Here is a 17,863-nt window from a genome sequence, read left to right as displayed (position 1 = left end):
CACTACCTTATGAGTTATTTGTCAAGAGACAAAGAGGCTTGATAGCTCAGTGGGTTACATCCCTGACTTTGGTTCAAGCAATGAATGATTCTAATACAAGTCAGAACACGATCAGTCTCCAGTATGGGCCCTGTTAAGGGATGTTGTAAAATACTCTTAATATTGTTTTCTAGATGAAATGACTATATATCCTAATATGGACACCATTTTACACCCCTAAGGAGGTGGTCTTTCCATTTTTTATGCTAAAATTGCAGTAATTGCTTGAAATCCGTAAACAAAACCTATCATTACATTTGGTACCACTATTCACCTTTGTAATGTATGAGTTCCATTAACTTACCATGGTTAGTTATAATGTTAGGGCCATTTCTGTGGAGCCAACAGAGGTGCAACAATGCATTTTACAAGTTCTGGGGGAAACAGGAAGTTTGAGACAGAACCACTGCTGACTGGTCAGATGCTGATATTGACTAATCTCAACTTATTGGCTTAGAAAAATCACAATTATATCACTGGAAGGTCAACTCAAGTTCTCAGATATGGTTCATTGCCCCATAAAGGGTCAACAAAACAAAAAGATATAGAAATATAAATCTTCAATATTTCAAATTTTTTGTTCTGAAATTTCTATGCCGAAAATGACTACTTCTGTTATAGGCATTTCTAGTTGAGGTTGTACATCACGTCAAACGTTCACAAACGCTTTGTATAAGAGCTTTCCCAGATGAATGGGAGATATTTCCATGTAGTGGGTATATGAAACACTCTATCTGGCATGTCAGGTTACATCAAATCAATGCTGGAGATGCATGGCAGTCATGATGCATCCATGTATGCATAGTTAACAGCAAGTATATCTCAGGCCAAATAATGCGCCACTGCCATAGACTTGTATTTTCCTTTTTCTTTGCTAAAATTTCCAATGTGGTGGACTCTTTGAATGCGTGAAAGGTCATCACATAAAATCATTATCATAACTGAAACATTATCATGACACCAGCATAAAGCCATAATACAGTGTCTATAAAAAGTATTCACCCCCTTGGATTTTTAACCCTTTTATTGATATTATAATTCAGTCATGGTCCATAACATTTTGCTTTTTTGACCAAAAATATGACACAAAACCTCTTGGCCTTTGGTGATTTTACACTTACATTTCATAAAAAAAGATTTATGTATCAAAAAACACTGCAACACATTTTTATTTTTTACACAGGGGATGTTTTAATTTCTTGACAAGCTTTACTTCATTCCTTCATTTCAGAAAAAGATCTGTCAGTTCACAAAAGAAGTCACATGGTACATTGTAGAGAAAATATACTGCATGGCTTTAAAAATATTACTTGATAAATTATATCTCTTAACACTACTTTTTAGCTTAATCATCCAGGGATTCTAATAATCTATCTCAAAAATAAAACCATTTTTGATAAATATAATTTCAGCAATACTTTGTTAGACAGCTATAATGCCACATGCTGCTAAGAAACCAGCCACAACAATTAAAACAGTAATTATTCTATCGCTAATAAAGATCCATAAGCATCCAAATCTAAAAGTTCTTCTTAGTCTGATCGTAATTTATTTGTGTTGGGAAAGATGCAACCCAATTTGGTTAAAATTTGTAGTTTTCATGACTTTCTTTTGACAATTTGACTCCCTAATTTCTCAGTGATGGTACTGGCAACAGTATTTTCATTTTAAACATATAACCAGTATGATGGGGTTTCTGCTGAGTCCAGAGCCTATTTAACATGCATTTGTGGTACTTTATTAGGAGGAACCAGTTGTTATTCTCACTGGGCTGCTGTAGTCGCTTTGGCTAATGGGATTTTTGGATCTAAGTCTGACATTGTAAGTGGTCCAGGGCTTGAGGTCAGTCTCGGTGTGAAAATCCTCTTCTACGCTTCTCACTCTGGGCGGCTCCTGCTCGTTCTGTTCCTCCTCGATTATTAATGTATACTCTGTTGCATCCTTCACTTTTGACCACGTCATATCCAAAGACACTCCACTTACTTTGACATTCAGCTTTTCTGGGATTTCAGGACCTAAAATACAAAAGGACAAAGGCAGACATGGATGAGAAGGTGACAAAGTAAAGGTCTATAGCTGTTTCAAATCTGTCATTCTTAATCAAACATTACGCTTTCTCCAGGTCGTGTTGTAACACTTACCATTATGTAAATGGCCGTAGACTTGAGTTGTCCTCAGATCTCTTCTTCTTCTTCTGTTTACTGGACCTGAGTACGGTAAGAAATACAATGAATCAATGTCAGAAACTAAATGTTACCATAGTAGTATAGAGGATAAATAGACTAAATATGATGGATATACATGTACTGGAAGCTGCTGTTACATGGCTGCATCTCATTCATGTTTGGGCTGCTTACTTACATGGACCAAGATTATGCTTGTGAGTTTATTCTGTACCGTTAAAGAACCAGTACCCATACTGTTGAAATCTCTTAACAGTATGGTGCCCCAATATCTTTCTGACCTGCTCACTGACTATCATACAGTCAGATACTTAATCAGATAAGGGGTGTCGAAACTATGGCTAGGGGGCCAAATGCAGCCCACAGTCCAATTTTAATTGGCCCGCAGTAAATTCTAGAAATAAAATGAAATATGGCCCACATTTGAACATAAAGCTTGTGCCTGACTGTATTGTACTTTATACAAGGTGGCGCTACCATGCTAATTCTGTAAAAAACATCTTGACAAGAACAATTTATTTATGTGTTTTTTGTGACTAAACTGAGACAACACTGTACACAGTAAACATATTTGCAACCAAAATTATAACATCTTATTTTCTAACTCCCTGATGGGTTACGGCAGCAAATAGCAGTACCAATAATATTCCAGAGGGCAGAGTCCATGGTGGCTAGGGCCAAACACGGCGTCCTGAAATCTGATTGGCCACCCAAATAACCTGGAAATCATAAACTATTTGCCTTGTCAGCCATAAAATCGAGTGTATAGCGTTAGTTCAGGCACTGCCATAATTGAGTTCAGCTGATCTCACACAAGCCCTCATCAGCCGATGGCCAGCTGATTTGCTCTAAGGACACCATCGCTCTGATGCTGCCTTATTTAAACTGCTCTTGCCTGGCCACAGTCTGCTGCCCTATCTGAAAGCTGCTCTTGCAACCCTCCTCCGCCCCAGCTCCTCCTTAATTATGGTTCTGTCTTAATCAGTGTCATTCAGTTGTCATTGGTGCCTGCTCTGATCTGGGGGTTTTGCTGCTTCCCTCCCTGCCTTAAGCTTTTCTTATCAGCATCGGAAGTGCAGGAGCATGTGCTGTTCCTGCTTGATGCTCTCCACTTAGGCTCATGGAAGGACAGGGGGATCCTAGAACAGCCACACCCCCAAACATAAATAATAGCATAATAATAACATTGGTGTATTTCCCATACAGAGGGAGAAAAGCTGTTAAAAATGTCCTGGCTTGTGCTGCAAGTGATCCCAGAATACTTTGTGACTAGTTTCCAGCACAAACAAGAAAGGCCACTATTCACAGCTTTTCCCTCTCATTATTTGAAATTTATCACTGAAACCAGAACACTGGCATGCTGTTTAGAAAACAAACCACACGGAGTGAAGTTTCTGTTGAACAGAGTCTTAAATTGTTGCAGATTACTTTAAACTATAGAAAACTGACCTGTAATGTCAGTGCTAGCGATGCTCACTCCTTCGTCATTGATGGCTACAACAGTGGTGTAGGAGGGATCAAAGTTGTTGACCTGGCAGAAGAGCTCAGGTGTGCTGCAGAGCTCCACAGGAACTGCTCCAGACACATCGAAGACTTTGTATTCTGTTGCAAACACTGATGAGTCCCAGGACAGCCTGGCAGACTCTGTGTTTCCAGTGAATATCACATTCTGTGGAGCACAGGGCACTGTGAAAGAGAAGGAGAAAATTATGTTATTATACAGGAATTAACTAGCATGCAAGTTAAAACACAATGTAGGATCTAGAAAACAAATGGTCTGTTTGCAAATTGCAAAGGGCACCACTAAATGTCTTCTGTCGCTTCAAAAACATTTCATCCTCTGAGCTGCAAGATAGATGTATAATACTGAAGAGGGTTACTGCTGGCATCTCAAATATGACACACAAAAAAACATCCGTAGTAGCAGGATGGACTCCATTTCCAGCACGAAACATAAACAAACGTCACTTAGTCAATGACCCAAGTGGTTGCTGCTTCTTCTTTCTTCTTGGTGCATACCACCAGTTTGTATCAAACTGTGTACACACATAAGTGTGCTTGGGCACATAACGATGTTTCTAATGAGTGGGGAGCAATCATGCTGGGGTGGGGTATGAAACAATTACATGAAAGCACCCTTAGTATCAGCTCACCCTGGAGGTGATGCAAAATAGGACCTGGTACGATCCCCAATGGGTCATAAAAAAAAACAAAGGAGAGTCTTGAATAGTCAATCTGGTACCACACATAGTGGATGAAAAAGCACCCTAAGAGTACTGCTGAATAACAGCTTTTTACATCATTAATAATGTGCTTATTGCTTCACACAGAAAGTCAAATTCATTTTTTTGTGTGAATATACTTGTAATTAAACCTGATTCTGATAAATCATATCACAGGGAAGCATCTTCTTTAGTGACTTTATTTCCTGTATACTGCTGATTAAATAAAATTTTTACAACCATCACAAACGATGATAAACCACTAGTGGCTACAGATTAAATTTAGTCAACTTTTCATTGAAAATTGAACCCAAAAGTAAAAGAAAACACATGTAAAGCTGGCTAAAACCTTCCCTCTGCGTTAAATCAGGTGTGAGCACATGGTAAAAAGAAAATTATTGACCTACTTAAAAAATTGCTTCAATTGTTAAGAAACAACTGAGTTAAGTTTATTTAACACAAGTTAAAAAGATGCAACTCAAGTTAACTTCTTGCAACTTCTTAACTTGAATTGAATGAACTTTATTCAATTGATTGTTACAAATTGAAGTAATTTTTAAAAATAATTCTACAATTTTATGTTTAGAGTGCACAGTTCAGCTTACCTGTGACTCCAGTAAAAGGACTGGATGGCTCGCTGACCCCGGCTGAGTTCTTGGAGCGGACGGTGAGGTTGTAAGCCATGCTGCAAGGCATGGGGAACTCAAAGTATGCCCTGGGAAGCCAGTAAGATGACACCACCATCATGGCTTGTGGGTCGTCCTGGAGTCGACCGGTTATCTCTGCCAGGTACTCCACATCTGGACAATCCACCTTCTCCCACGACATCATAGCCCAGTGGGCCTGACCGATCCTCTGCATTCGGACCGTCAGATCAGTCGGAGCACATGGAGCTAAGGAGAACCAACACTTAAACTTTAGTCTTTACATTAAATAGTCTGGATCTATTTTATTGGAAATCATGTAACAAAAACAATGGTTTAATTCTCAGCTCTAATCTTTACCTGCTCCCTCCTGCAGAGGTGAACTAAATGAGCTGTTGCAGACGCCGTCAGAAGCTTCAACAGAGAAATTGTACATTTCTCCACACTCCAGGCCTTCGATTGTGCAGTGGGGGTTGGGGCCATCACAGTAAAGGGGCTCTCCATTCACAGGTTGGGCGCAGCCAAAATACTCCACGGCGCCCTCACTGGCATCCCAAGACAAGACGGCAGAGTTTGTCTCACAGCTGATATCCACGGAAAGACCAGTGGGCGCACAAGGGACTGCAAAGAGACAGAACATGTAAAAAAAAAAAAAAAACGACATAAAAACTGGCTTGTTTTTTGTAGTGATAATGCTAAAGAATGCCTTATTATGACAAAAGAAAACTAGTGATGGAAAGAGTTCCTTAGTACTAAACACTCAGTTCAAGTCAGTTTGCCAATTCATGAGTTCTGAGGAAGCTAAACGATAGCATGTTCTTCTAAGATTTTAGCACTGTTGATAATGTGATTGCTATTGTTAAAGTGTTAATACTGAAATAAATCAAAGCTTCTTTTTTACACAATAATCAACTGAAAAAAAACTATACTGGAGCATTTTGCAGCAGGATTCATGGTATTACTGGTATTATTTCACTTCTGGACTTTTCAGAGCAGCAACACATTGACCGTGTTTAATTGTATCGTCTAAAGCCTCTTCACATATGCACAAATTTCCTGAAAGTTATTTTTAAAAATGTTTAGGGTGTGCTGTATCTGTGAACTCAAACAGCTGGATTTTTTTAACCCTGACTTTACCTGGAACATTCTCGTTGAGCTTGCCACACACTAAATGATTTTAAGCTCAACTTCAGGTCAGATTTGCCACCTTCACAATCAGGGGGCGCATCCTGAGTCAAAGCTGGTCATAGACAGTTATTTGCCAAAATAATCCACGTGTGTGATATTGAAACAATTATCTTACTGCTCCCTACTTTAGAGCCTCTCCAAACTAAATATTAAATATCAAACATGCTTGAAACAGCAGAAAATAGGCAGAAAATGCCCATCTTTCCCCTGTTGTCCAAAACAATATACCCAGGACCTAAGGAAATTCATGCAGATAAAATGGAAAACTTCAGATTTAGATGATAAAACTAGAATAATTTCTGCATTTCATCTTAAAAAGTCAAAAAGTTTATCCCGTTAGGAAAGGCGGCTCCAGACAAGCACTGTAAATTAAGCTTCCTGAAACTGAACTGCTGTTTCATTTCTACCTGATCTGAAGGTTGAAGTGTGCGCAGGGCTGCTGCAGTTGTCTCCTTTTGCTATGATGTTTAAAGTGTAAGTCTGTCCACAATGCAGATTAGCCAGGGTGCAGTTGTTCACTGAGGAGGTGCAGTTCACCACATGCCCATCGCTTCCTATGGCTGTCAGCATGTATGATGTAGCCACATAGGAGTGTTTCCAAGTCACTGCGGCTCCATGCTCCTCGCAGGAGGGCACCACTGTCACATTACTGGGGACACAGGGCGCTAAAGAAGACAGAGAAAGACTCAATACTTTATGGTTGTTCATTTTGTGATGGAAGTCACAATTTTTTCACAGAAAAAACTCACCTACAATGGGAACATAAACACTAGATTACATATTTACTTTCACCACTGAACCAGACTACATTTGTGAGCAGATAAAATACCTGTTTTGATCTTCTTTGGCGGGCTCCTGAGGCTGCTGCACTTATCAGAATCCGTTGCTACAATGATGCTATATTGCATGCCACACTTTGCATCCTGGAGCAAACATGAGTTATACGAGCTGTTACATGAGATGATCTTTCCGTCATGGTCCTCAGCGGACACAACATAGAAGGGCGTGTCTTCAGTCATCTCCCATTCGACCAGGATGGTGTTATTGTTGTCGCACTGTGTCGCAGCATTGATGGATGTGAGAGCACAAGGACCTGCAGGAATAAACACATGTAGATGAGCTACACAGCGAGGGGGCTATGTAAGCTATGCTGGCTTAGTGTAATGTCTTCATGGAGGACAAGCTTTTTCCTGTGAGCAGACTTTTAACTCAACTTTATTAAATGTTTTGTAATTAGGTTTTGCAGGTCAGATTTTTAACTTTTAACTTTTGGTATCCTAACCCTTACCCTAACCCTAAACAGAAGTTTAATCTGATTTTATTTCTAAAGTTTAATCCTGTATTTCCATTCTGAGCTATACAGTGTCTCAGATGAACAGTTTGTGAGAGTTGCTGTCAGAGATGAACGGGCTGCAGCGTGACTGTCTGAAAAGATCTAGTTCATAGGTTACCACTAAATCAACCCAAAGACGTTAGTGTAAAAAGTACCGTGTCAGACATGATCAAATGTTTCATATAAAGAAATGACCACTATTAGCGGTTCATAGAGCATTTAGTTTTTTTTGTTACCTGTTTCAAGCTCAAAGGTGCTGCTGTTACTGCTATTGCAGTGTTTATTGACAGCAGTGATGTAAAAGGTGTAAAGCGTCCCACAGTTCAGATCAGGAACGTTACAGGGGGAGGACATGGAGGTACAGTTGGAGGTGTGACCTCCCACCCCATGGGCCATAACAGAGTAGCTGTGGGCTCCTGCTGAGGCGTCCCACTCCACCCAAGCAGCGTTTGACACACAGTCCAGACGACCCTTAACGTCCATGGGCACACATGGAGCTGTGGAGAGTGAAATGGAAAGAAATAAGCTTGTAAACTAAGTACTTTAAAAACAAAACAAAAAAATGACAATGGTAATATTATGTAACTTGCATTATTGTATGAATAAAGTTGGTTCTGCAAGTGCCATGAAATCCTCTTAAACTGCACTAAAACTTAGTCAACAGTATGAGTGATTTCATTATTTCATCATGTTGTTATGTTACACTCCAGTTCAATGATAAAACACTGTATTTGTAATTTGTTCTGATTTAATTTTTTTGAATGGCTGGTTTTGTTCCAACTGACAGTGTATGCCCTTGTCCAATGGATTTGATCCTGGAGTGAAGCTCAGAGGAGCAAGCCCTGAGCATCCTAGAACAAGAGATCACGGGAGAACTATGGGTTCACCCAGAAACTATGAGATCGCACAAAAACAATTCCAACATTAGAGAATAATGTTAATACAAGATTACTCTGCCTAATCTTACTTACTCTGAGGTTGATTTTATGTTCACTTTGATATTATTCTGTTAATTATTAATAATTATTCTATTATTCTGTGTTTTTTTCTTCTAGTAGAAGAAATCTAGCAATTTCATATACTATAAATAATATTTATGTCTTAGATTTACAGTATAAAGCACCTTTCATGGGTGCCAAGGAAATCCTGGGGATCTCTTTTCTTCATACATAGTGTCTTATTACCTCTGTGAATCTTGGATTGACCTGTTGTGACATAATGTGTTGATAAAGTAATGAGATTTACAGTTGGGTGTTTTATTTTCGAAATTGACCAAAAACTTTGTGCATTCTTGTTTTTGTCGATCTGCTCTACATGGATTGGCTGCACAGAGTATGTGGAATTTGAGGGTACGATTTGCAGCCACTTCCAGTCTTCAGTATTCATGACACCTAATCCTGCACAATAATATCAAAACCACTTCCATCATATGGCATGTCTGTCATTTGTACGTGTATATTTTGCATTTGCAAAGTGTTGATGAAGTTACCTGAGGAGGTCTCCACCACAGGACTCAGCTCACTCTCACAGTCATCTCTCACAGACAGCACAGTGATGTTGTAAGTCTGTCCACATGGGAGGTTGTTTATGTTGCAGCCTGAGCCACTGGAGTTACAGTAGAGTCTCGCTCCTGTGTTGCTAACTGCGGCTACATGGAAGTGCTGAGCATCGGGGTTGGGCGTCCAGGAGATGGACATGGCACCATCGGCACACTTTGCATCAACAGCAACATTCTGGGGTGGACAGGGGGCTGCAAGAAGAAAGGCAGAGGAATATAAAGATGCTTGTTTATCAAATATAATTAGGTTAAAACACCACAGAGATTTGTGTGGAAAAAGATTTTGAATTGATCATCAAAGTCAACCTTCAAATACAAAAATAAACATGAAAAGCTCTTGCAACAAGCACTTCCACACACCTCATTGTAATTATAACTAATACTGATTCTTCTGTTAATACAATAAGGCAATGTTCAGCCAAATATCTGCAATACCTGTCTGCACATAAGCTGTGTCGCTCTCCATGCTGGTGCAGTACTTATCCTGGGCGTAAACAGTCACATTGTAGGCCTGTCCACATTGCAGGTCTGTCAGATCGCAGTGGGTCATGGAGTTGTTACATTCAGACTGGTGGCTTCCGTCTGCCGTGACAGCGACTACATCATACGAGACCGCTCCACTGGCTCGCTCCCATGTCACCGCAGCAGAGTTTGATTGGCACAAAAGGGCAGCTTTAACGTTGGTCGGCTTGCAAGGGACTTGGAGAGAAAAAGGACCAGAAAAAGGCGGGATGAGACTGCAAGCTAAGAGATGCGGTGATCTACAAAGCATCTCAGTCAGAAACTCAAGAAGTGCATCAACTTCTGCTCTTACCAGAATGCAGGTTGAGATAGGCGTTGCTGTTGTCACACTGTCCGTCCTCAGCTGTCACTGTCAGGTTGTACACCTGACCACAGTGCATGTTGTAAAGGTGGCAGTAGGTATCAGAGCTGTTACACTCAGTCCTGTGGCCATCGGGACCAAATGCTTGCACCCTGTAAGAGGACACACCTTCCCCTTCTTCCCAAGACACGATGCCTGTGTCATCACTGCAAACCATCTCTGCTGACACTTTCTGTGGCACGCACGGCACTACAGACAGATGCAAAGGTGCAATTATAGTCAGGTTTGGATAGGGATTTTATAAAACTTAGGATCATTACAGCTGCATTGAAGTTGCTCTTCTACCTGTGTTTAGCTCCACTGCAGTGCTCTCGGCGCTGCTACACGTCTCGTCTGAAGCGATGACAGTGATGGAGTAGTTGTGACCACAGAGCAGGTCACTGAACAGACACGTTGTCCCGCTGCTGTTATGTGTTGATGCGTACCCTCCATTGCCTTGAGCAACTGTGGTGTATAATGTGGCTCCTTTGCTGGGCTCCCAAGAGACTGCGACTGCACCAGACTCACAAACCACGCGGGCCTCTACCTGTTGGGGCACACAGGGAACTACACAGACATAAGAAAAGAGATTAATTCCCATAAAAATCAGGGCCAGTTTAATTTGTTGTTTACTGATTTGTTTAAAGAGTTCCAGTTATTAATAAATGTAAATTACCATACTATTAGATGATGTCTGTCTTTAATGATCCTCACTGATTTCATGACACATTAAAAATAAAGCATTGATTTATGACAAAAAAAAATCGTTATGGCCTGATGCCAGAAACAGATGAACATACAGTAAAACAAAGATCATAGTAACTATGAAAAAAAAAAAAATAAAATCCAGTTAAAAATTCAGTACTATACTATTCCCTCTTGTATTGCCTAAGCCTGCCCACAGAATTGGCTGGGCCCCTGAATATCCCAGTGAATGCGCCCTTCCCTGTTGTGATGTATTGATGATATCAGATCCGTACTGTTGGTGCTATCAGGCGTCCTTGATAAAAAGTGTTCCAGGCTATAACTGGGTTCTGATGTTCAAACTACTTATTTGTGCCACCTTGTAACCTCTTTGTATCACTGTTTCTGCTCTTTTTTTCATATTTTCCCACTTTTAACTCTTTTTAACCAACCCTGCAACCTTTTAACAACTTTTCACCATTTTCCCACAATTTTTTTGCCATTCTTTATGCTTTTTTGCAGCTTACATCCTATTTTTGCCTCTTTTATCCATTTTTTCCACTCTTTAACCATTTTCCCCACCTTTTTCTACCAATTGTTGCCACTTTAACCCTCTGATCCGTATGTTTTTATGTTTTTTTAATCTTGTGTCCTGCCTGGACTTTTTGTCTTAAAAAGCTCGTAAAATATCAGCCCTTTGGTGCACAGTCAAGCCCTAAACACATTTTTAAGTCAGCTTGGACTTTAAGAATATGTTTGTTGCAGTAATGTCAATTGAATTTCAATGAAGTTATGGGACTATAAAGACAAAAGAATATAACAAATTTGGAAATGTGTGAGTCTATGAGTTTTATCACAAATTTTTATGCATTAAACACAGTAAACATTAATGACTAAGGTCATTTTTGCACAAACATGTTTTCCCACCTCTTTGAGACCTAAAAAGTAAAAAAAAAAAAAAATTCTGTGACAAAAATAATTTACTTTTTTACAAAAAAGTACTTTTGAGAATTTGAGTCATTATTTAAAGCAGCTCCTGTCTGCAGTTACACTGAGGGAAAAATCACAGCCTCTGTGTTTTTTGTCTTCTATTATGAGTCATTCAGGCTCTCTTCTCCAGTTTCTAAGTCTCTGCGCATGACCTGACAACGGAACAGCCTGCCAAGAACACATTCTGAAAAAACAAGCAAGTCGTTACAATGTTTCATAAGTTGTTTACCTTTGAATAACACCCATCTCTTCTTGTCGTATACGTCAACGCTGGTCTCAGAGGATTAACTCACTTTGCAAATTTTTGCCTTTTTTTTCTTTCTGCAATTATATTAATATTTTTCCCTTAAAGTTATTTCAGTTCCTTCTATTTTATTCATTGGCACCCTGACATGACTTAGCTAAAAAGTGTGACATTCCTTTCCAAATGGTTTAGTCAAAAAGGCAGTTCTGTATATATAAAAAAAAGGTCTCTTAATTTTGAAAAAAGGCTGTATTGTAATAAAATTATTTTTTGTCTCTTTGATAAGAGTGATTATTTTTCAGGTTAAAAATTAAATATGGTTATCACGGATTTTTTACTTTTTAATGAGCTATGATTTTGCTGACCACACTTATAGGCCTTATAGGCGGCGTTGTTCCTATCATCTGTTAATAACATAATGCTTACAACACTCACTTAATCACTGACCGATATTCTAATTCATTTATTTATTAATAATCAAAAGTTTTATTTAGCCATTCTATTATTTAACATCCAGGTACAACCTGTTGGATGTCATGATTTACACATTTTATTTTAAGTTATTTTAATATTTTTCTTTTTTTGTACCCTGCCTTTCTTGTACTTTTGGATTTTTTGTTTTTTTAGGCACTTTAAAAAAAGGTTAAAATTGCATCAATAATCATCCATAAATATATGAGATCAATTAAAACAAGCAATATCAGAAAATAACAACCCTTTTGCTCAAATCAGTTTGATAAAAATTATATACTTTTTATTCTGAAGAGTCTAACAGTGCTTTTATATTTATTTACATATGAACTGTATCTAAATTATTATTTTCTTTTGCCCAAATTCAACCAAAAGTCTGTAATTAAAAAATACCATAAAGCTACCATGCTCCTTTTAATAATCTTTACCTGCATGCAGCTGTATCATGTCGCTCTGAGAGACGTTGCATACGCTGTTCACAGCAATCACGCTGATGTTGTAGGTGAAGCCACACATGAGATCTGTGAGGACGCAGAGGTTTGATTCTGCTTCACAGAACAGTTCGTGCTCCTCTACGCCGTACGCCTGGACGATGTAGGAGTCAGCTCCTCGACTGGCCTGCCACTCCACTTGGGCGGTGTTTGTAGAGCAGTCGAGTACAGGGGTGACATTTTCAGGGGGACACGGCACTGGAGGAGGGAGAGTAAAAATGATCGTTTAGGAGGATCTGGTTCAGTGTCGTTACTCTCTGGTCATTGCCCAGATACCACTTAGCATGGTATCCAGAGGGAGAGGTACAGGGGAGATTACTTTAAGATCTTCTTATAGAAAGTTTCTATTTTCATTAATATTGGAATAAATGAAAAAAGTGGCAAGCATCATTGATCAGTTGTTATTCTCCTGCCTGTGTGTAGAGACAATTTTCATTATCATTTTCATTTTAAAAGTGAAATGAGACATTAAGGAGCAGTGATAAACTTGTTTTACATCACTGTGGCTGCAGGGAGATGCTGACGTGGCCTTTAACAAAGTGTGTTGAGAGGGACAATAAAACATGCGATTAACTGCCATTAACAAATATTAGTGCACTCACTGTGGACCTTAATTAATCATGATTAACTTGATTAATCTCGACAGCCCTGATTGAGAGGAATTTGTAATGTCTATTCAAACAGAGATTGTAATGTGTAATGTGTGATCATAGATAATTCTCTTGTCATCATGTCTTTTCATTAATAAATCTGTTTGATGACCATTGCAGTGTGTTGTCCATCACAATGAATTTTAAAACTATGCCTGTTCCATCTAAGCATAAAAGATTTAGCTAGACATAACTCAATCATAACTGGTGCACTGATTAATCTCTAAGTTGGATGTAACATTTATACCTAAGTGTACTCAGCGTCTGATGCCACTAACCTGACATGCCAGATGGATTTGTTTCACACATCCATCTGGGAAAGCCTCAACAGGAAACGTTTGAGAAAAGGCAGAGGCTTGAAAAAAACTCGGAGGATGATTGGATGAACGTTCTGTCTGTCACATCTCTACCGGCCATTTAGGGCAACAAAACACGTGACGTAGCCGCTATCGAGCTGCGTGTGCGCAGCTACTGAGGAATAATGCGAAACATGGCGACTGTAGACATGTAAGTACTCGACTTTTGTCGTTTTTTAAAGGAAACAACTCACTGCTGTTCTTTGTTCTTCTTAAACAAAAGAAATATTGTCAAGTTCTGATAAAACTGGTGCTTTAGCAGCATCCACGTTAATCTCTTCCTCCATAACCAGCTCTCGCTGCTGCTTGTTTAAGTCACGACTCGGCTGCGCCTGAAAGTACTGCCCCTCGTCACTGATTGGTCCTGTCGCTTTCTAACCGGGCCCAAGCGGTTCAGACGGGAGCTTTGCAAGATGGATTTGCCAGTGAAAAACAAGGGAACTGGCGTATCCATCTGCTTTGCAAGGTTATGATGCCACCAGACTAAATACAAAGAAATTCTAATCATTGTCTTTATGGAATCCAATCCTGATTTATCTTTTGTGTTGTTTATTATGATGCTTATTATTATGTAGAGAAAATATCTCTTTGTGAGACAATAATAAGTTTTGATCAGAAATCTTGGCAGCTTTGCAAATGTAACTACAGGTACATCTCAAAAAATTATAATATCATGAAAAAGGCTTGAAATATTTTTTGTCACTCATTTCAGAAAGTGAAACCCATTTATTATAAAGAGTCATTACACACAGAGTGAAATATTTCAAGCCTTTATTTCTTGAAATGTTGATGATTATGGCTTATAGATAAGAAAACTCCCTTCACAAGGAGTGGACTGAGGCAAGAGTCAGCATATCAAGAGCCACTACGCACAGACACATCCTAGGCACGGGCTACAAATTTGACATTCCTCGTGTCAAGCCACTCCTGAACCAGAGACAGCATCAGAAGCATCTTACCTGGGCTGTGGAGGAAAAGAACTGGACTGTTGCTCTGAGGTCTTCTTTTCAGATGAAAGTACATTTTACATGTCATTTGGAAATCAAGGTCCCAGAGTCTGGAGGAAGAGTGGAGAGGCACAGAATCCACGTTGCTTGAAGTCCAGAGTGAAGTTTCCACAGTGTGATGATTTGGGCTGCCATGGCATCTGCTGGCATTGGTCCACTGTGTTTTCTGAAGTCCACAGCCATCTACCAGGACATTTTAGAGCACTCCATGCTTCCTTCTGCTGACAAGCTTTATGGAGATACTGATTTCATTTTCCAGCAGGACTTGGCACCCACCCACACTGCCAAAGGTACCAAAAGCTGCTTCAATGACCAAAAGCTGCTTCAATGACCATGGTGTTACTGTGCTTGATTGGCCAGCAAACTGGCCTGACCTGAACCTAATAGAGAATCTATGGGGTATTGTCAAGAGGAAGATGAGAGACACCAGACCCAACAATGCAGATGACCTGAAGGCCGCTATCAAAGCAACCTGGGGTTCCATTACACCTGAGCAGTGCCCTGGCTGATCGCCTCCATGCCACGCCGCATTGATGCAGTAATTCATGCAAAAGGAGGCCCAACCAAGTATTGAGTGCATAGAAATGAACATACTTTTCTGAAGCCTGACATTTCTGTTTAAAATATCCTTTTTTCATTGATCTTATGTAATATTCTAATTTTCTGAGACACTTTTTAGATTTTCATTATCTGTAAGCCATAATCATCAACATTTAAAAAAAAAAAGGCTTGAAATATTTCACTCTATGTGTATTAAGTCTATATAATATTTGGGTTTCACTTTCTAAAATGAGTGACAAAAAATATTGAACTTTTTCATGACATTCTAATTTTTTGAGATGTACCTGTATTTATCATTAATATCTAGTATGCTAATTATAACCTTGCATTGTATACACATACAGAGGAAAACTCTAGCCAGTCTGCAAAACAAGTTTTGCACTTTATGTGAATAAGTCTCAATTACATCTGACTACTGAATGAGATTTTCCCGTGGACTCACCTGACTCCACCTGCAAAGTGGAGCTTGGAGGGCTGCTGCACATCTCATTTGAAGCCACAACAGACACATCATATGTCCGACCACACTGCAGGTTGCGCAGCTCACAGTTGGTAAAGTTGGAGCTGCTGGTGGAAACATGACCGCTCGGAGACCAGGCTGTGGCTGTGTAATTCATGGCACCCTCAGAAAAGACCCAGTCCAAGAGAGCTGAGTTTGTGTAGCAGTCAAGAATAACCGAGCCAATGACAGGTGTGCAGGGAACTGTGTAAGAGACAGGAGAGATAATAGTCAAGAATTGTTCATCTGAGAAACAATAAAACTTGGACACTATTAAATCCAAACAAAATGGCTTTCAGGATGTTCTAACCTGATTTGAGCTCTACAGGCATACTGGGTAAACTCGAGCAGATCTCATCCTCAGCCACAACCATGACGTCATACGTCTCGCCACATGTCAAGTTGGTCAAAATACACGTGAGGTTTGAAGTCTCACAAATAACTATGTTTCCTTGTTTGTCCTCTGCTGTCGCTTTGTAGGACAGAGCGCCTTCGCTCGCACTCCAGGACACGGCCGCTTCATTAGTAGAGCAGTCTATCTTCACGTCCACATCGGTGGGAACACAAGGCACTGGGAAAAGGACATAAGCAGGAGATTTTTTTAATAATGCAGCTATGGTAAGAAGTTTAACTGGATATGTTACACATTAAGTTTACTGGATGAACTTTCTGCTAAAACAACCAAGGTTTGCAAAAAATCCACAAAGATTTAAAGTCATAAAAGTAATCATTTATGTATTTATGACAAGAGCCTTCATCTTTAAAAGTGTGTTTCTTCAAAGCTGAAATTAAATAACTAATCAGTGAAGTTGTGTTACATTTTCTCATAGAATACTAAAAATTAATGCCACCACGTCTGTTCAAAGGGAGGAAATTATGTGGAAGAAATACATAGAAAAACACACTATATAATAACATATCTCTCACCTGACTGCAGTGTGTCGGCCTCACTTGGGTCAGAGTCACAATCTTTGTTTGAGGCAACAACCGTCACAGTGTAATGCTGTCCACAGTTGAGGTTGGACATGCCACACTCCTCCCCATCAGACCCACAGCTCATAGTTTCTCCATCTTCCTGTGTGACAGTGGCGGTGTAGAAATCCGCCCCCGCTGAGCCAGTCCATGACACCACAGCGATGTTAGAGAGGCAGTTCATGGAGCTGGAGATGCCGGTGGGGGTACAGGGGACTGAGAGGAGGAAGGAGAAAACACTCGATTATAGGAACAAGCGTGTTAAAAAAGGTTGTTGCAGTTAGGATTATTGTTGGTTATCGCCCTAAGTAATAATGAAGACATCCTTGGTCTTTGAAATGCAGCTCTGACAATGATACAAATACCAAAAAGTGGGATTTTATCTTTCTCTGCTAATTTCCAAAGTTTTCTCTCCAAAGAATACAAAAATTTCTTCCAAAGGAGGCTGATTAAGAAGTATCATAGCTACGGTTTGCAGAGAACAATACCTAGTTCAAATAGATAATGTAAGAAAGTCAGACTGATGTAGATATTTACATTTTTAATGCAAAAATCATACTCCAAGGTGACATAAAACAACTGAAATAATGTGTACATGCTCTTTTTTAGCAAAGAAAACTTATTAACTTTTACAATGAGTCATCAGGTATCATTTGTTGAAAGTTTAAGATCCACTGATTAGGGATGTAATATATAGGTTTGTACCTGACTTTATCTTTACAGGCTCACTGGGCCGGCTCGTGCACTCAGAGTCTGCTGCCTGGACAGACAGGAAGTACTCCTCCCCACACAGGAAATCAGAAATAAAAGTCCAAGTGTCGTTGGTGCTCAGCTGCACTTTGTGTCCGCTGTTTGTCTCTGCTGTCACCATGTAAAAGTCAGCGGTTTCACTGGGGTCCCACATCAGCG

At 39.6% G+C, this 17,863-nt stretch overlaps 1 protein-coding gene across 1 annotated transcript; it reads right to left on the bottom strand.

Annotated features, from left to right (window-relative positions):
- Positions 1–1,779: 1,779 nt before the first annotated feature.
- On the bottom strand, positions 1,780–6,854 carry LOC121512212 (fibronectin type III domain-containing protein 7-like). The gene is made up of 6 exons (XM_041791375.1): positions 6,684–6,854; positions 5,449–5,709; positions 5,050–5,337; positions 3,672–3,908; positions 2,181–2,246; positions 1,780–2,054 (listed from the first exon to the last, which is right to left on the bottom strand). Exons 1-6 carry the CDS (start codon positions 6,844–6,846, stop codon positions 1,780–1,782), a joined length of 1,290 nt encoding a protein of 429 aa, XP_041647309.1. The 5' UTR covers positions 6,847–6,854.
- Between the last annotated feature and the right edge of the window lie 11,009 nt (positions 6,855–17,863).

Source organism: Cheilinus undulatus, linkage group 7 (assembly GCF_018320785.1).
Source record: "Cheilinus undulatus linkage group 7, ASM1832078v1, whole genome shotgun sequence".
Taxonomy (NCBI): Eukaryota; Metazoa; Chordata; class Actinopteri; order Labriformes; family Labridae; genus Cheilinus; species Cheilinus undulatus.
This window is presented reverse-complemented; position numbering and strand designations above follow the sequence as displayed.